The sequence below is a fragment of the Trematomus bernacchii genome, unplaced genomic scaffold (assembly GCF_902827165.1).
Source record: "Trematomus bernacchii unplaced genomic scaffold, fTreBer1.1, whole genome shotgun sequence".
NCBI classification, from domain to species: Eukaryota; Metazoa; Chordata; class Actinopteri; order Perciformes; family Nototheniidae; genus Trematomus; species Trematomus bernacchii.
Window position 1 is genome coordinate 32,957 of NW_022988176.1, and position 19,486 is coordinate 52,442.

The 19,486-nt window shown below is 41.5% G+C and overlaps 1 protein-coding gene across 1 annotated transcript in view; it reads right to left on the bottom strand.

Annotated features, from left to right (window-relative positions):
• The window catches only part of LOC117476031 (interferon-induced very large GTPase 1-like), a 59,438-nt gene that overhangs the window by 22,805 nt on the left and 17,147 nt on the right, over window positions 1-19,486 (bottom strand). Inside the window, 3 exon segments of the mRNA XM_034122385.1 lie at window positions 7,992-8,073; window positions 8,621-8,702; window positions 8,830-8,899. Of these exon segments, the coding sequence (XP_033978276.1) occupies window positions 7,992-8,073; window positions 8,621-8,702; window positions 8,830-8,899 (234 nt within the window).

A 19,486-nucleotide genomic window follows, 5' to 3' on the forward strand; every position in this document is an offset into this window, starting at 1 on the left:
TTAATTGATACTACAATAACAACCAAAGAAGTAGGATACAAAGTCTGATTTAATCAAACTGAAACGTTTACAAATTCCTTGTAAATTGTTGTGGGGAAAATATATGGTCAACCTTGCCTTCTCACAAACAGCATGTTACTCTGTGTGCTTCTCTTCATATGAATCAAATGTAATCTAAATATCCATGAGAGGATGATGACTGTAATGTGGAGGACGTGACCCTCTGTGAGCACAAAGCTTGTAGTTTCTCATTTGATAGAAAATGACTCTTTGAGACTTGCCTCTGCTTGCTTCTTTGTGATTTCTTTCCAAGCTGGAGGAATATCAGCAGGCTTTGCATCGTATGCTGCTGCAAACTCATCATTGAACTTTGCCATTACATATTTCCAGTAGTCTGATGCCTGGAGGCTTGCATCTGGTGGGATATTCCAGTCCGGATACATTTCTTTGTAATACTTGTAAGGATGCCATTCATCATTTGAATCACTGTTGCGAAAAAGTGCACTGTCACTGTTCACAGAGGAAGAACATAAGTCAATTGTGAGTTTTTGTGTCTCTTCCGATCTATTTCGAACCAGACCATTTGGACGATGAAGTGAAGCGAAGTGGTCCATGTGGGCTCTTCCTCCTGCCTCACAGGGCGCTTTGCAGAACGGACACTGTTTACCACATCCAATCAGTATGACGAAAAGCTCGTGGTGAGGATTCACCTGAAGGTTCTGCAGTTTAGTTTGGATGTTTGTTCCCTTAAACTTCTCTCTAAGAGCTTTTGCCATCTCCTTCACACACTCCGTGAGCCTGTGAGCAAACTGTTCCTGGTTGGCATTGTTCAGGATCATGAACACACCAAGAGCATCCTGGGAAATGACCAGTTTGTCACCAAGTTTCTGACAGACAACTTCAACAAATGACTTCAAGTTGCCACACTTTTCTGTTTGAGCTTTCTGGATAGCATTATTTATGCTGTTGACACATGACTGGAGATGGTGTTCCTCGAACATCGTAGAGCCATTTGAGAAGCGTTCCACTATTTTGTTGAGTATCCAATTCTTTACATATTGCTCATAGGAGCAGATAAAGCTCTGGTACTTTTTAAAGTCATCCTCTAAGAGCAGATCCAGTAAAACTGAATACTGGAAGGACATTCTTGTGCTGAACTGCTCACTTGTCCTCATTTCACCAATGATATCAGGACCCAGGAAACGGTTGACAAAGCCTTCGACTGCAGGCTTCAAGCATCGGTCTGTGAATTCTTCTGCTTTCTTCTGGCACTGGTCTACATGATGGAACACATCTTTGAAATTAGAACAAAACGTTTCTTTGTTTTCTTTCAGACGTCTGTAGGGATCATTCTCATGGATGAAATCTTGATGCATTTTCTGAAACCTTCTGGCTGCGTCTCCACAGATGTGCTGTTTCAGAGAGACTTCAAAAGTGATGTCAACTTCCTGATTGTTTTGCAGCTTCTCATCAATCATGTTTAGAATCTCCTCGATGTAGGTATTATGGTAATTACTCTTTCTTTGCATTTTGTCAGTCATCATCTCTGAGCAATCTGTAATGATGCTGTCAGCTGTTTGTTGTACACCCTTTGTGTGACTTTGAGCACTGAATCGGTCTTTACATCGCTTGAACATTCCTTCAGCTGTATATTTAAAAGGCAACCGTCCACACTCTTTCAGGGTTTTGTTACTCAACAAATCATTCACTTGACTTCCCTTTTGTTTTAGATTTGTTCTCAGGCAGTGAGACACACTGGTGAAAATGTCCTCAACCTTCAATTCTGAACAGGATAGGTGATTCACTGTTTGAGTCCACATCTTGTCAAATTCTTTGTCCAGCTTTTCCTCTTTCATCTTGATGTTTTTCTTCCTACATTCTTCAATCAATGCACAAACTTTGTTCTCTAATTCCTTTGTGTGGTTCTCCTTGATTCTATCAAGTTCTGTCATCCCCTGTCTGATGTCAGCTGCTGCTGTGAGTTGATTAAACACAGACCTTTCCATTTCTCCTCGAAGGCTCTTTGCACTGTTTGCAAACTCCTGTCTGTATCCTTCAACAAGATCGACACGACTCTCTGTTTCCTTGAAGTACAGTTCCAGATTTCCAAGAAGCTTTGTCTCCCATTTAGACAGCTCTATCAAAGCTTCGCTTTTCAATAGCATGAGAAGTTCTCTCATGTCAGATTTGTTGGATTTATCAGCAGGTGTACCGAAGTTGGAGATTCTTGTTACAGCTTGTGTAACCCATGCGTACATTTCTTTTTTGAATTCCCATTCCCATTTGTTGAATTCTGTGCACAGCCTCATGAATGCATCAGCCACGAGACTGTTTCTGAAACTGAAGATGAAGCTTTCATGTTTTACTGCAGTCCACAGGCTCTTCATCCACTCAGTAAAGTCCAAGATATTATTAGCTGATGATCCACAACTTCCCAAAATGTGGATTATGTTCTTCTTGAGCTCATAAACAGTCTCGCTGTAGCCTGCATTGACTGGTGCCATTGGTGGGTTTCCATTCCAGAGTCCAGGAATGTACCAGCTTCCAGTGTCTGGACTGTACTCCATCACATCAGTGAAGCTCGAGTACTTTTCTTTCTTTTCCATTTTGGCTGCTGCCTGGGTCATCTCGTTTAACTGCTGCAGGAGCAGTTTCCTGTCTCGCATGTTCTTGTCATGGCCTGAAACATCGGACACATTCTGGTGAACAAACTGACATTTGGGCTTTTTTCCCACCTCTTTCATCCTGAGGAAAGCGTGTACAACTATCTGTAGGATGTCCTTAATTTCTGTTGAATTCTCCATTGCAATATTGATGATGGTGATATCACTCAGCCCCACAACAAGTGTTGCAAGCTCATTGTCGTGCTCGTGGCTATTGTCCAGTTGTGCGAGCTCTGGTGACTTTAAGCCCTCAGTGTCAATGATCACTATGAAGTCACAGTTGAGGTCTTTTCTGACATCTTCATTGATTTGAATCAGCAACATAAAGGCACCTCGAGTGCATCGACCACTGCTGACTGCAAACTGCACTCCAAACATGGTGTTGAGGAGAGTGGACTTTCCTGTGCTCTGAACTCCAAGAACTGTGACTACCAGGATCTTGTTCTTAGGAGACACCAAGTCATTGAGCTGAGAGAGAACGTCACTCACCCATCTGAGAGGTATGTTGGATGCTTCTCCATCTACAAGCTCAAGTGGAAATCCAGCAAGCATTAATTCTGCACATAGCTTGGGGAGATGCTGTAGTTGTTGACGTGCTGGGTCTGTTTCAGGAAGGGAAAGGGAAGCTTCATAGATCTGGCCCATTTCACGGAAGAAGTGTTCAGTCCCTAATGAGCTGTTGGAAAGTTGTTCCTCAATCTCCTTGATCGCCTTTTTGTTCTCAGAGTTTCTGCATTTTTCTTTGTACTGCTCCCTGAGGTCAAAGAGTTTTTCCCGAGACACGTTATCGAGGTTCATTCGCATCCATTTCAGGAAATAGCACCTCTCTATCCCTGGGCTTGATATTGCATTGATGAAACATGTCATTGCCTTCGACATGTCATAGGAGTTCTGTTTTCTCCGAAGTTCTTTTTTCTGTAGATGAAGTCTGCTTTTGTACTCTTCTATATTTTCAGACTTAACTTTCCGAAGTCGCAATTCTTCCTTCTCTAAGCGAGTGAGGTCTTTCCATATTTGTCCTTGCAAGGGAAGCTGAGCTTCTTTGTATTCAAGAATGTCTTTAATTTCTGCAGTGATGGCATCTGCATTTTTCTTCGCATTCTGGCAGTGTGGAGAGTCTTCATCAACACAGATTCCATGTTCATGGGCAACGTCAGCCATCTTCTCAATTCCCCTCTTCACCTTTGTGTTTTCAAATGCATTGCTGACTTTTTCCCGCAAATCTTTGACAAAGTTTGCATCATTTATGTGCTTATCTTTCAGAAGGATGTTGCTCTTGGTTAAGCTCAACTTGGTTGCTACCTTTTTTACAGCATCTGATTTGAAATCTTTGCTTTGACGGTTACCCACCAAGAAGATCTGTGCCTTGTGTTGTTGGTTGGTTAGCAGCTCACACTCAGAGTCCAAAGCATCAAAGAACACAAAAACTGCTGCCGATGTCTGACACAAGAAAGAAAATTGTGTTTCAAATGAAGCAATGTCCCCACGAAGGTTAGCTACAGCAACTGGCTCGCTGAAGACGTCCATGTTTTTGTTCCCACAAGGAAGGTACCAAGTCATTTCAACCAATCCATTGGATATTCTCCTTGGACTGTCACCACCCTCCATGTTACGGTGAACAAAGGTGTCATGGTTCTGCTGAGAGTTGCTCAGAAGCTTATTAAGGATCTCTGACTTGGACAAGGAGCACTCACCCAGTCTCACAAAAGATATCATTGGAAGTTCAGAGACAACAATTCTCTCTTCAATAAATCCCTTGGATTCTACAAGGGACCGAGGTCTGTACTTTTTAACAATGTCTCTCATGGCCCAAAGCATGAGTGTGCACTGCTTTGTGTCACAGTTGGGAAGCAACAGAGGCACGGAAAACTGACACATGGACATTTTGAGGGCCATTTCCTGCTGTACAAAACCATCAGAGCACAGGAAGAGAGCAGTGATTATGTCAAGGGGATTCAGTGTTTCACCTGAATGTGTTTTTTCGTCTAAGTCATCAAGACCATCTGTGTGATCCTCACAGTTGGACTTGTGTGCAGGTGTATATTTCACATTCCTAGCTGTCACATTAACCATCATTAGTTTCTTCAGAAAATACCATGGAAGATCCGAATTACACTTGGCAGGTTCATCTGTAAAGGTCTTCTGGTCAATCCTCAGAAGTGTGCTTAGGGACAGCTTCTCTCTGTAGTGGTGGTCCAACCCCAGTTCCTCCAAAACCCTCTCTAGCTGCTTCTCTGTAGAAAATAAAAACAATACATATAAAAGCCTTAATTGATTATTAAACATTCATAAGCATGGATCAACATTTATTATAACATTTTTCCTTTCCTATAGTTTATTAAACTACAACTATGATGGGCAGTCAATTATTAAACAGCTGGTCTAATAGATGGATCCAGATCCTTCAACCACACTAGAATCAAATTAAGAGATATACAAATCTAATTGGCAGATTGCAATGGAATTGTCAGTGAAAGGATTTGATAGAAGGGATTGAGACATCATTTGCATCAAATTACAGCAGGTTTATACAAATGCAATACACTGTTTGACATTGGCAGTGATAGGTGAACATTGAAAGAAACTATCGTTCATGTCTGTCATGATCAATCATATCCAAGATATATATTATGCATGGTTTAAGGAAACATCCACTTGAAAAGGAAAACATATACACTTGTTTTCAATGTTACTGTGTAATGATCATTTTATGTAAAAGCACATTTTTTTATAAATGTCTCAGCATTTAATTGTTATAAGGTCTCAATACTTTAATATATATATATATAAAATATAATATTTTGTTGCCATTTATTGGTTGTCTTTTTTACCTGCTATGCCACTTTTGCTGTAACACTGTACATTTCCCCGCAGTGGGACTAATAAAGGAATTCTGATTTTGATTCTGATAAGTACGCATACAGAAAATGTGTGAGCCAGATTAGCAGTAAGCATCATGTGTGCTATACTGGCAGTAATATATCTATGACAGCTTCATTAACATGAAGAAAGGCTGTTGCTGAGAAAGATACATTTGCTTGAAAAACAAGAAGCTAACCTTGAAGCAATAAAAACAAATCTTAGAGTGCTAATGGAAAAGCTTGAGCTTCAAACTGATACAATAACAACCATGGAAGCCCTGGAGTATGGTGGAGGATGATAATATATTTGCTGTGGTGGAGCAATACTGTACTGGTCAACCAGATGAAAATGCTGATGTTCATAATGAAGAGGAACAAGAAAAAAAACATAAAGCCAAACTCCAGCCAAGTCACAATCAAATAGCAAAGAAAGAGTGACTCGATTTAAGTAATGCGGCACCAAATCAAAATGACTGAAATGCTGACAAAGGAGCAACGCTTAACATTACATCCATCCAGAGAAATACCTATCTTTAAAGAATATAAATTAGAGTACCTTCCATTTATTGAGATGTTTGTCCAAGCTAAAGACTTGGTGAGAAGGTTTCAATAAATGAATTCTAAAAAGGACGAGAAAGCCAAGAGATTGCTCGAAGAGAACTATGGAAATGAACTCTTTTGCAGCAGCTTGTTTGGAGAAAGGTCAAATTGGAATGCCATTAACAGTGAAGATAGAAAAGCACTGCTCAATTATACTATTTTTCTTTAAGGATATTTTAACTCAATGGAAAATATTGATACCTTCCTTTAAACTCAGAGAAAAGTGTAGAACTGCAAATTCATAGATTCAAACAAAATGAAAAATTCAATGTTTCTAGTTTTGGTTGATTTCATCAAAAGACATGCACTGATGGTTTTAAAGAAATTAGTTTTGCAACAGTGAGTGCAGGTGCACGCATAGAAATGCAAAAGAGCAAAACATGTCAGATTTCCAAAAGACAGAGTTACGCCAGAGCTACCACCATACATGTCAGAGTCAATGACTTTGGCCAACTTGACAACACTTGATGATGAAAGCCCTTCAACAGTTATGTGCGTGTACAAATGATCAACAGCCGACACACATAACTACAGTGCCAAATGTTCCAAATGACTTTGAACCTCTATCACTCGACCACTTGCTCCAGCTCAAGGTCAAACCAATGTTACCACCAGGTTAAATCCATCTGCAATATTCAGAGCCAAAACACTGTTGGCAGCAAGTGAAATGCATAACGGAGTTCTGGAGCAGATGGATCTACGACTTTGCAAGAAAGACCAGAATGGAATTGCATTCAAAGAAAACCATATACCTGGACATACATGTATTGATCATAAACTGAAATGCACTTCATTGATCCTGGTTAATGGCAAAAGTTCTGGAGACACCACCCAGATCAAGAGGTCTGATTCTTTTTATGACAGAAACAAACATGCTGGAAAGACCAGTAAGCTAAGTTATCTCTCTGGTGCCAGTCTCAGAATAAGGCAAATTAACATTCACAATTAGAATGTAGTTTTCAAAGGCTGAACCTTTTGTATCCGGCTCCTTTTTTGTTTTGTTAACTTTTATTAAAGATTCCCATTACAATTTGTTTTGTGCAGAATGCCAAAATAATATTTTCACCCGGTGGCGACCTCTAGAGTCAATTAAAAAGAAAGACTACAATTCCCTAGCACAAGCTTATTGAGATACTCATTTATGGGCTGATGTGGCAGAGTTCTAAACCGCTCAATTATTTAACGTTATCATCTTACAGTAAGTACATCTTTTAGTTTTGTTTTGCCTCTTTTGTTTTAATAGTAAACCATGCAATAACGATTATATTTGACTGACCTTTGGGGGCAGATGGTGCAGTTGGCTTTCTTAATGTTCCATCAGCTTTCTCAAATTCACCAGCAGGTGGCTCAGGATGCAGAGGCTCTGACTCCCTGCTGAGCTGAGTGCTGGGCTCTGAGGAAAAAAACAGAAAGCTTTCAGTAAAACTTAAAAAATGAATGTTCCATGAATGTTTGTCAGCATTTTAAAGTGCTGTTTGACTGACAAGGAAAGGCCAAAAAAAAAGCCATATATATTTATCCAAAAGATCCAGAAACAGGTGGCATTGATTACATTTTCAGATTTACCTGTGAAGACAGATAGCGAGGTTGCTTCGCTTTGATTTCCATTGTCTGCAATCTTTTTGAAACTGATGGTACACTCAGTCCCGTGAATCAGTGCCTTAACCGTGACAGTTTCTGCGTTATCAACAGTCAAACTGCCGCTGTTTGTTTCACAGCCTGAGTAATCTAACTGTAGTCTACACACAGCTACTTTCCCTGGTGGAGGAACATCTGTCATAAGACAAGAAAAGTACATCTCAGTATCTTTACATATCACTGCGTATATATTTATAACATTAGGTCAGTTATTGACAGTCACACTTACGGTCAGACTGTGGTGCTGCTGGAGTGTTCTTTCCTTCCTCACAGCACGGGTCAGGAGAGGGATCTGTTTCTTCATGATGTTCCTTGGTAATTGAGAACATTACAGTATGTTTGCATTCTATTTTGAACGAGTCATACTATATTAACAATTGTTGGTTAAATAACCTTAAAGAGGTGGATAGAGACATTTCTTTGTATCAGAATACAGCAGGTTGATGAAAATGTTCTTTGCACTGAGATTGGACATTGGCATTATTCATAGGTGATCATTTAATAAAAATCAGAATGGGTGCTGTCATGATCAATCATATTACTTAGAACCACATATCCTGTGACGCTCACAGGGGAGGGCAGGAAACTGTATAAATACTTATGCTTCAGACCTATGAGGGGTCAGCTATTCTAACCTTAATTTAACTATTACGCATTTCACTATACTTTTTACCAGTGCTGAAAGAAGTACTCAGTAAATATTAATACAAAAGTGTATATTTACCAGTAAGTAAAATAGTGTACAATAGTGTGTACCAGAACACTGTAGCTCTTCACTTTATAGAAAAGTATCTCTCAGTATCTCCACAGCAGGTATATATTTATTACATTAAATCAGTTATTAACAGTCACACTTACGTTCGGACTCTGGTGCTGCTGGAGTGTTCTTTCCTTCCTCACAGCACGGGTCAGGGAAGGAATCTGATACTCCATGATGTTCCTAGGTAATTAGGAAGAATATGTTGAATTTTTGAATTCTAATCCAATACATGAATCATGCCATATTCACAATACTTAAATATATGACAATATTTCTCTTGTAATTGTATTGTAATTTAATTATTTACCTCCACATCAGGGTTATCCATTGCAGAAACACTCTCAGCCATCCCACAAGATTCTTCAAACAGCGTCTCACTGAAAGTGTTAGAAAAGAACTGTGTTACAACATCTAATCTAATGTAGATTCTACACCAGGCACATGCAGAGGATGAGAGGGGACGGGGCTCAAATGCATAAAAGGGCACATAAGGAAGTCCCTCCCTTTCCGGTGGACCTCCATGGGACCTTCTTTAGGAAAAATTATGTATTGAAGTCAATTATATGAGAGTAACACCTACGTCACTTCCGGGCGAAAATGGCGGCCCGGCCCACTTTTGGGGGAAAACAACGCTGTCATTTGAATGGCGGTCAATACAAATTCTGAAGTTTTTGCCAATCCGATCAGAGATGTATTAAAACCGTGGATTTTTGGATCTTCAAAGAGCCCGATTACGATGGCCAGTCAGGCAAACAATTACATTAAATCATTTGAAATCGACGATCGGGCTCGATATATGGTTAAATTCAAATCAGTAGGCGAGGCCGTAATTTCGCCAGCTGTTACTTTCATGAGCGAGGCGGAAAATAATTGTTTTATCATGCCAAAAAGCTGCTGTGTCGTTTATTGCACCTCAAACATGAAAACAAATCCAGAGTTACGTTTTTCTGTACTTCCTCTAAGAAAAAAGGACAGTAAAAGAAGAGCTCTGTGGCTTCAGGCTTGATCGCCATTCAAATGACAGTGTTGTTTCCCCCAAAAGTGGGCGGGGCCGTAATTTTCGCCCTGAAGTGACGTAGATGTTACTCTCATCTAAGGACATCGATCGCCTACTGCTATATTTAACCATATATCGAGCCCTATCTTCGATTTCCAATGATTTAATGTAATTGTTTGTAATCGGGCTCTTTGAAGATCCAAAAATCCACGGTTTTCTTACATTTCTGATCGGATTGGCAAAAACTTCAGAATTTGAATTGATCGCCATTCAAATGACAGCTTTGTTTTCCCCCAAAAGTGGGCGGAGCCGTCATGTGTTACTCTCATATATGGCGAGAGAAAAATTATCTTTCGATCCCGTTTGAATTGTGCCACGAAGTACACATAGTTTGTCAATTTAAAAGATAATTTTGCAAGTAAAAAAAAAAATGTTTTGCCGTAAAACTTTTTTTTGTGTGAAACCGCTCAATGAACTACATCTCTGGTTTGCACAACACAGTGACTTGCTGCTGACCTGATCGACTTTATTCTGAACATGAGTGCTGGGCTCTGAGGGGAAACACAGAAAGCTTTCAGTAAAACTTAAAAAAGTAATGTTCCACCAATGTTTGTCAGCATTTTAAAGCATTTTAAAGTTTTAAAGTTTGACTGACAAGGAAAGGCAAAAAAATATATAGCCATATATAATTATCCAAAAGATCCAGAAACAGGTGTGATTGATTACATTTTCAGATTTACCTGTGAAGACAGATATCGAGATTGCTTCGCTTTGATTTCCATTGTCTGCAATCTTTGTGAATCTGATGGTAGGCTACACTCAGTCCTATGAATCAGTGCCAGTGACAGTTTCTGCGTTATCAACAGTCAAACTGCGGCTGTTTGTTTCACAGGAGTAATCTAACTGTAGTCTAAACCCAGCTACTTTCCCTGGTGGAGGAATCTTTACATATCACGCGTATATATTTATAACATTAGGTCAGTTATTGACAGTCACACTTACGGTCGGACTGTGGTGCTGCTGGAGTGTTCTTTCCTTCCTCACAGCACGGGTCAGGAGAGGGATCTGTTTCTTCATGATGTTCCTTGGTAAGTGAGAACATTACAGTATGTTTACATTCTGTTTTGAATGAGTCATACTATATTAACAATAGCTTATGTGACATGTATTTGTAAATGTATTGTCATTTAACGGTTTACCTCCTTATCAGTGTACTCCATTTTTGATACACCCTCAGCAATCCCACACCGTTCAGATTATCCAAACAGCTTCCCACTGAAAGTAATAGGAAATAACCAGAGGTGTAAGAAGTAGATCTTTTACGTAAGTAAAAGTACCATTACTACAATGTAAAAATCCTCTGTAACAAGTAAAAGTCCTTTATTCAAAATGTTACCCTAGTAAAATTACAAAAGACATCAAAAGATACTTCAAGTACAATACGTGAAAGTATACTCATTGTGCAGTAAGGCCCAGTAATAATGAATTTATTAATGTCAATTAATGTCAATGTTGCACTTGGTAGAGGTTGGGTTGATTTTGTATATCTTGATATATACTGCTGGGTGCCTATCATATAATAATACATGATGGTTTATTAGTTTATTTTGTATTCTGTATTATTATTCAACGTCTGCAGAGCAGCTAGTAACTAAAACTGTGAAATACATATTGTTGAGTAAAAAGTTACAAATTGCCTCCAAAATGAAGTGAAGTAAAGTATATAGTAGCACAAAGTGAAATACTCAAGTGAAGTACAGGTACCTCATATACATACTCAAGTACAGTACTTGAAAACCATTCAACACAACACCTGAACACCACAGATCAAACAGCATGTGAACTCTGCAGCCTGATAGATTACTGAAACTGATGAGTTATGCTTCTGTTTGAGACCATGTGAAGCCATCATTTAAAAAGTATTTCAATGAAAGACAAAGAAATGCTTTCCTACCTTTTGTAGATGAACCATGGTAACACGTAAATCTGTTCTTGTATCCAGAGCTTTCATCTGCAGTGTATAGTAGTATAAAGCACTGCAAGTACACAGCCCTGCCCTTCTCTGCCAATGCAAGTGCCTATGAGAGGTGTCTCCTTTTATACTGCCTTGGGAAGCCACTTTGCATTTTATTTCCTTGAAAAAGAAACGTATTGTTTGGTATCCTCCCTTTCTGAATAATTATTTTCAGTCAACCCGCTCTTGGTCATGATTGTGAAAACAGCTTCTCTCTGAAAACAACAAGAGAGCTTTAATCTCAAGATTCAAAATTCAAAGGTTTATTGTCCTAACAACCTAACAAACTACGGTGTAATTATGTAATGTATGAAAAACTTAGATCACAAGTTCCTCAACAGTGCAATTTTTAAGATATACCATTTTTTTTAATAAAAAACAACAATCAAAAATAAATATAGTGCAAGCTCAGGTGTAAAATATTCTTATGGCCTGTGGGATGAAACTGTCCCTTAGTCTGGTGGTTTTAGTCCGGATGCTGCGGTACCGCCTGCCAGACAGACGGCAGCAGACAGAACAGTTTGTTGCTGGGGTGATGGGGGTCTTTGATACTCCTGTGGCCTTTTTTGACTCTTATAGACTGTACTGCTATTCATATTCCAATAAGATAAAATACCATGTGTCTTAGTACTAGTCTGCTTTCGTTTTTGTTGTGTGCAGACTTTATTGTTGGGTATATCTTACAAAGCCAAACAGCGCCCCTGTAGCAAACGCCTTTCAGCCATTATCAGGTATCTGTTATGAGGAACTGACAGCAGTATTAAAATGGGTTTCTGAGAATGATTCCGTTAACAAATACATATTAACATCAGATGTTCAACAGAGCAAGGAAATTGTTGTCTCCTTCATTACAAAACAATTGGCTTGCACAACACCATCTTACCTAGTTTTTTTAAGTGTGCAAATGAAAAAATGTAATTGCAATGTCATTTTCTGTAAAGGTCTTGAAAGAAGTGGAAAGAAACTCTATTTTGCATCTGAAAAAAGCAAGTTAATGAACATGATCCTAATTCTGTGACATGGCATTATTAACAGGTGAACATTTAAGGAAACTAAAAAGGGTGTTGTCACGACCATATTATGCTTTGAGGAGATCTTGCATAAATTAAAGCTAAGGGGATTTCCAACCTCAGATTAAATATCATTTATTTCCTGTTGAAACCTGATGTAACCAGTTCTCAGGAACGTTATTCAAAACCACATACTATGTGAAACAACAGGAGAGGGGTGAACACTTTTTAAATGTGCTTAAGACACATTTGAAGTCCCTTCTTTTATGCTACTCTGTTGCACAAGCACAATTACGCAATTTCATTATTCTTGGTACCTTGGAACCATTGTAAAAAAGGAATTGGCATTGATAAAGACCAATACATGCTAGAATCCTTTCTTATAACCTTCTCCTCCTCCTTTCTACCCAACTGACTAAGTAACTAACACTCTTACAACAGGATATTTTCTACCAGAGAGGGTGCTTAACCTACTCCTAGGCCTCTCATAACAGTTGAGGGTGAGATATAGAGCAACCCCGTGTACTTAGGCTGATGTGAACTGGTTCCCCTGTGGGAGCTACGTTACTCTGCAGGCCAGTTCATTCCCTAATTCTTGTGATGGTGCCACGACTAAATATCTAGGCCTAATAAAGGATATCGGTATTCACCTTGGTGGAAGGACAAATCGACAAAGGCTTTCGTGACTCACTTACTTTTCCTTCCTGTGCTTACCATGTGTATTTGCTGAGACTGTTCCTTACATCAAATCAGAAGACTTGTCTCAACTTCACTTGCTTCCTTCTGTTCCTGGAAGCAAAGCCAGTTCACCATAGTTTGGAGCTTTTGAAGTGCCAACCATGGTACAGATAGGGAATGGATGGTGAAGCAGGGTCAGCAGAACCATTCAGATAGAATGGGTCGGATTACTTGTGTTTTTTGGAAGGGGCCTGCCCTCCAATCAGGATTCACAGTGCTTCATTCTGTACATTGACCTACTGCTATCAATGCACTTTGAATACAGATTATTTTGTTTGTCTAATTTAAGACCATAAATTATTGTAGCGAATATGGTCTTCTAGTCTAAGCGAGTCTGGTTATGAATGAAAGGCAGTCATTGATGTACAGTAAGGGGTAAGGTTATGTGAAGTCTTGTCAATCATTAAAAGCACTTTAAAATCAATTCTGTAAGACACCGGTAACCAGTACAGTGATGCCAGCAGAGGGGAAATGTGATCTCTGTTTTGTTTGTTATATCCTGACTGCAGCATTCGGAATTAATTACAATTATTTAAAAGATGTTTTAAGAGGGACAAGTAAAAAGAGAATTGCTATAGTCCAAGCCGCTAGAAATCAAAGCATGTAAAACCATGTCAGCAGCATTCTGCGTGGCAACTGCTCTAATCCTGGCAATGTTTCTCAGTTGGAAACATTTCGTTTTTGAAACCTTGTTAAAATGGATTAAAAAATGAAGATCACAGTCTAACATGACCCCCAGATTTGTCTGAAGGGGGGTTTGACTGAACAGTATTTGAACTGCAGCCACCAGCGCTTCATTCTTTACCTTAACCTACTGCTACCGAGGCACTGTGAATACAGCATTTGTTGTCCGTCTAACTTAAGACCATAAGTTAATGTAGCGAATATTGTCTCACTTCAATCTTACATTCTCACAGAGAACTCTGGGCCAGTAAACAACCTGCCGAGACTCAAGGAGGACACTAATCGGCAACTGGCCAATATATGGTCCAGACTATATCCTGCCCTCTTAAAGGCCAGTATCACATGATCAGGATGACCTCAGAGGACACAACAGCACAATTCAAAACGATTGCAAGCTTGTTTTGACATGCATAGTTTGATGCAGGAACTACAGCTGCTGGGTAATCAGGTTTCTGTCTTCTGCAAGACAAACTTCCTTGTATTCAAGGAAGGATTCTTCAGGTTTGGCATCCGCATTCTTGGCAGTCTCACACGCTAAAGGAACTTCATCAAGCCAGAGGCATGTGCAATAAAAGCCATCTCTGAGTTCCCATCACATTGCTGACATTCTTTTAAACAAATCGTTCACATGGTCTGCATCAACCGTGCAATGATTGTATTTGACTTACTTGTGTGTGGAGCTGTTGCAGTTTGCCTGTTTTTTTATTAAAGTGCATTACACTTGATCTTTCTTTCCAAAGTTGTGCAAAAACAGACACTTAGTAATAATAATAATAATAATAATAATAATGGGTTCCATTTATAAAGCACTTCATATTCGAATTCAAATCCCGAAGTGCTACAGGCAGTGAGCAGGAACAGTATAAATAGACATGACACAACACGGTAGAATTAATAAAAAGCAATAAAAAAAATAAATAAATAAAAATAAAGATAAAAAGGATGGTAAAAGGGTCTAGGCAAAGGCTCTTTTGAAAAGATGGGTTTTGAGGCCTTTTTTAAAAGCCTCCACGCTCTGTGGTGCTCTCATGTGGTCGGGGAGAGCGTTCCACAGACTGGGGGCAGCCGAGCAGAAGACCCGGTCTCCCATGGTACGGAGCTTAGTCCTGGGGGGTTTGAGCAGATAGGAGTTGCTGGAGCGGGTGGTCCGCAAGGAGGTATGGGTGGTGAGGAGTTCCTTGAGGTAGGGAGGGGCAGTTCCATGGACACACTGGTGGGTGAGGACGGAGACCTTGAATTCTATCCTCAGTTCTACGGGTAGCCAGTGTAGTGCTTTAAGGATGGGGGTGATGTGGTCATATTTGCGCACCCTCATCAGGATCCTAGCAGCGCTGTTCTGTATGTACTGGAGCTTCTGGATGCTTTTGTTAGGGATCCCGATGAGGAGTGCATTGCAGTAGTCCAGCCTGGAGGAGACAAAGGCGTGGACCAGCTTTTCGGCGTCGGACAGAGTGAGTGTGGGGCGGAGTTTGGCGATGTTCCTGAGGTGATAGAAGGAGTTCTTGCACAGCTGTTTAATGTGGGCCTCAAAGGTGAGATGGGCGTCCATTTTAACACCCAGGTTGGTGACTATTGAGGAGAGGGTAATGTCCTGGCCGGAGAAGGTGGTGGTGATGGTGGATGACTGAACCTGGTGTGGGGTGCCAACTATAATGGCTTCGGTCTTGGAGCTGTTGAGTTTCAGGAAGTTTTGCTTCATCCACGCCTGTATCTCCTCCAGGCAGGCAGTGAGTGTGGGTGAAGGCAGGGCTGCAGAGGAGGTAGGGTTGATCCTGAGGTACAGTTGGGTATCATCAGCGTAACAGTGGAATGATACTCCATGTCAGCTGATGATAGAGCCATGGGGGAGCATGTAGAGTGTGAAGAGGGTGGGGCCGAGAACTGATCCTTGAGGGACACCACAGGTGACGTTGTGGGTACCCGACTCTGCCTCGCCCAAGGAGACGTACTCTGTTCTCCCGGTGAGGTAAGATCTGAACCAGTCAAGGGGAGAGTCAGAGAGTCCGATGGTGGAGTGCAGACGATGGAGGAGGATGCCGTGATCGACGGTGTTGAAAGCTGCAGTGAGATCGAGGAGGATGAGGAGAGAGGGAGAGCCAGCATCAGCCGTCATCAGCAGGTCGTTGGTGACCCTGACCAGGGCAGTTTCTGTGCTGTGGCCTGAGCGGAAACCAGACTGGAACTTCTCAAAGAGGCTGTTGGAGTTTAGGTGGTCCTGGAGCTGAGCAGCAACTAGGTTTTCCAGCACCTTCGACAGAAAAGGAAGGTTGGAGATGGGTCTGTAGTTGGCCAGGACTCCCGGGTCAAGGGAGGGTTTTTTGAGACGAGGTTTGATGACAGCGGTTTTTAGGGCAGAGGGGACATGGCCAGCCTGGAGAGAGAGGTTTGCGATCTTAGTGATCATGGGGCTCATGGTACAGATGTAAGATTTCACAATAGCTGACGGAAGGGGGTCCAGGACACAGGTGGAGGGCTTCATCCTCCTAACGATGCCCTCAACCTCTCGCTGAGAGACGTCCGTGAAACAGCGAAGAGGTTGGGTTGTCCCAGGCTGTGGGTCAGCAGTTGGAACTGGAGGTGTAGAGGGGCTAGAGAGGAGGGAGCGGATGGTGTCAACTTTGTTGGTGAAGAAGGCGGCGAAGTCGCTACACTGCTTCTCAGTGGAGTCGGAGTGTAAAGGACTTTGGGGTTTGAGGAGATGGTTAATGGTGGAGAAGAGTTGCTTGGAGTTTCCAGAACTGTTGTTGATGAGGGAGGAGTAGTACTGGGACCGTGCATCTCTGAGGGACTGTGCGTAGGCCTTCTGGTGTTCACGATAGGCTAACTGGTGAACAGTGAGTCCTGAGGCCTTGAGCCGCCGCTCAAGAACACGCCCAGCTGTCTTCATTCTCCGCAGCTCGCCGGTGTACCAAGGGGCTGAGCGCGAGAAGGTGACCATCCTGGTTTTGAGGGGGGCGTGCAGATCAAGGAGACGGTTAAGGGAGTGGTTGTAATAAGCAACTGACTCATTTACTGATGAGAAGGTGGCGGATGAGAGATGCTGGAGATCCAGGGTCATGGTGTCCGGGTTGATGTTCCTCAGGTTCCTGAAGCGGATTTGGCGTTTGGGCATGCTGAGTGGGGACTGGAAAAAGAGCTCCATAGAGATGGTCTTGTGGTCAGACACCCCCAGGTCATACACCAGCAGATTGCTGATGGGGGCGGAGTTTATGATGACCAGGTCGAGCATGTGGCCCTTGGCGTGTGTGGGGACATTAACATGCTGTGTCAGATTGAGGCAGTCCAGAAGTAGCAGAAACACAGTGGCAAAGTGGCATGAGGGGGAGTCGACGTGAATATTAAGATCTCCAAGTATGATGATATTGGCAGAGGTTGTGCATAGCGTAGTGAGAAGGTCTTGTATCTCTGGGATGAAAGCTGAGTTGGGTTTGGGTGGCCGGTAGATCAGAAGTATTGTCAGGGCGAAGGGGGGTTTACATTTAAATGCAAGGCATTCAAAAGAGGACAATACAGGCAGGGGCAGGAGTGACAGTTCCAATTCCTTTCGGTAGATGACAGCTAGGCCTCCACCACGACCAGTGCTGCGGGCTTTCTCCAAGTAGCTGTAGCCAGGAGGGCATGCTTCATTGAGGGCGGAATAAACCTCTGGCTGATGCCAGGTTTCCGTGAGGCACATGAAGTCCATTTTCTCATCAGTGATGTGGTCATGAATGAAGGATGCTTTATTACTGAGGGATTGTGTATTCAGAAGTTCTATTTTGGCTTTGGAAGATGTGGTGAATCTCTGTAGGGGCCGGAGTAGGCTGTAATCCACTCCACGTTTTCCAGACTCCTTCGTGTGTGGCGGTCTCGCGATGCTCTCCGTGTATTCATGCAGCGGTCTCGCGATGTTTCTGGCGCGATTTGACCCCGCCATGACCGGGCTCTGATGACGCGTCAGATGTGAGACACGACGGCAGACAGAGTGGATGGATGGAATTTCTGCATCTCCGTGCTGGGAATATACAGTTTGTCTTCTTCTTTGGCTTCGGTGGATATAGCGAGGCCGACGAAGAAGTCCAAGTTGTTTAATGACTGAGGTGCAGGTTGGAGCGTTGGAGTGGTTGAAACTCAGGAGTTGGGGAATAGAAACCTCAACATGTCAACAGGTCGGGCGCCGAAGAAGTTTGGTAGCAGTGCTTAGCAGTGAGGGCTAACAGCAACGAGACAGCCGGGAGGCTATCCCGTTAGTAGACCTCACGTCAGGGAATGAAACAGAGGATTGGGAGTCCGCCTGCTATCACAGTAGTAGCGGGAGAGAGGCAAGCAGTCAGCCGGAGATAGTCGGCGAATTTGGGCGATACAGCAGGTGAGTCCCGACAGCCGCCGGGTCCAAAACCGTCAATAATCACGAGGTTTAAGATATAAAAGCACTTGTTAAACAGACTCAAAGTTTAGCCATATAACTATAGCTTAAAAGCAGATAAAATAGCTTAAAAGCAGATAAAAAACCCTGAGGCGTAGGAGAAGCGGCGAACAAACAAGCGCCAGCGTCCTCTCCCTAGAGAGTGTGTGTCGAGGACTCCGGGTGAGAGGAACAACTTAGCAGCTGAAGCCACTTCCCTAGGTTCTGGTTTCTGAGTGCGTGTTTGTCTGTGTCCATCGTCTCTCGCACAATGTCTCCCTCACTGCAATGAGTCACAATGTAACTCTCCACTTCACCAGCAGGGGGTCCCAATGCAGAGACAGTGTTCCACACCTGATGGTCTGCACAGGAGGCCTTTGTGGGAGCAGTATAAAGGTTTCACTATAACTGAATTTTAAAGTTAGACTGACAGTTAAAATAGTTACAAGACAATTCACATATAATCATGTTATGCACCTGATTTGTCTAAAAGTAATAGCATACTACTTTATAAAATACAGCATACTTCATCTTAAAGGTTGCTTGGGGTCTCCGCTTCACTTTTAGTGCCCAAAGTAAAGACAATAGTACCCCTCAAAAGGGCCACCAAAATGTTGTTGTTCTAGTCTAAGCAAGTCTGGTTAATCATAATTAATAACCTGCATAATTTTTATATATGTTCTATTATTCATTTATTATTAATGATTATATTTGTATAACTTAAATAACATCAAATCACCTCTTGGGGGCACCACGTTGTATACAAGGAAAATGATAGCCAGTGTATGAAGTTGCATTAAATAGTAACAAGAAGTTTACTAGACTGTAAATAAGGATATCTGATTAATACCTGAATAATTACTGTCAACAGGAAGACCATGTTTATAAAAGTAAAAGTTACATTTTTGGATAGTAGAAGTTGGCAGAACTCACTCTTTGACAACATTAAAAAAACAGCGTATATATTCTTTCTTCATTTATTAAGACTACAAATAAAAAACACACAAAAACTAAACTAAGAATTCAGACACAAATGTATTAATTTAAATAAAATAAATATAAACTAAATAATAATAATCATTTTATTTACCAATGAATTGTTTTAAATTCAGTGTCCTTTATCCACACATGCAAATA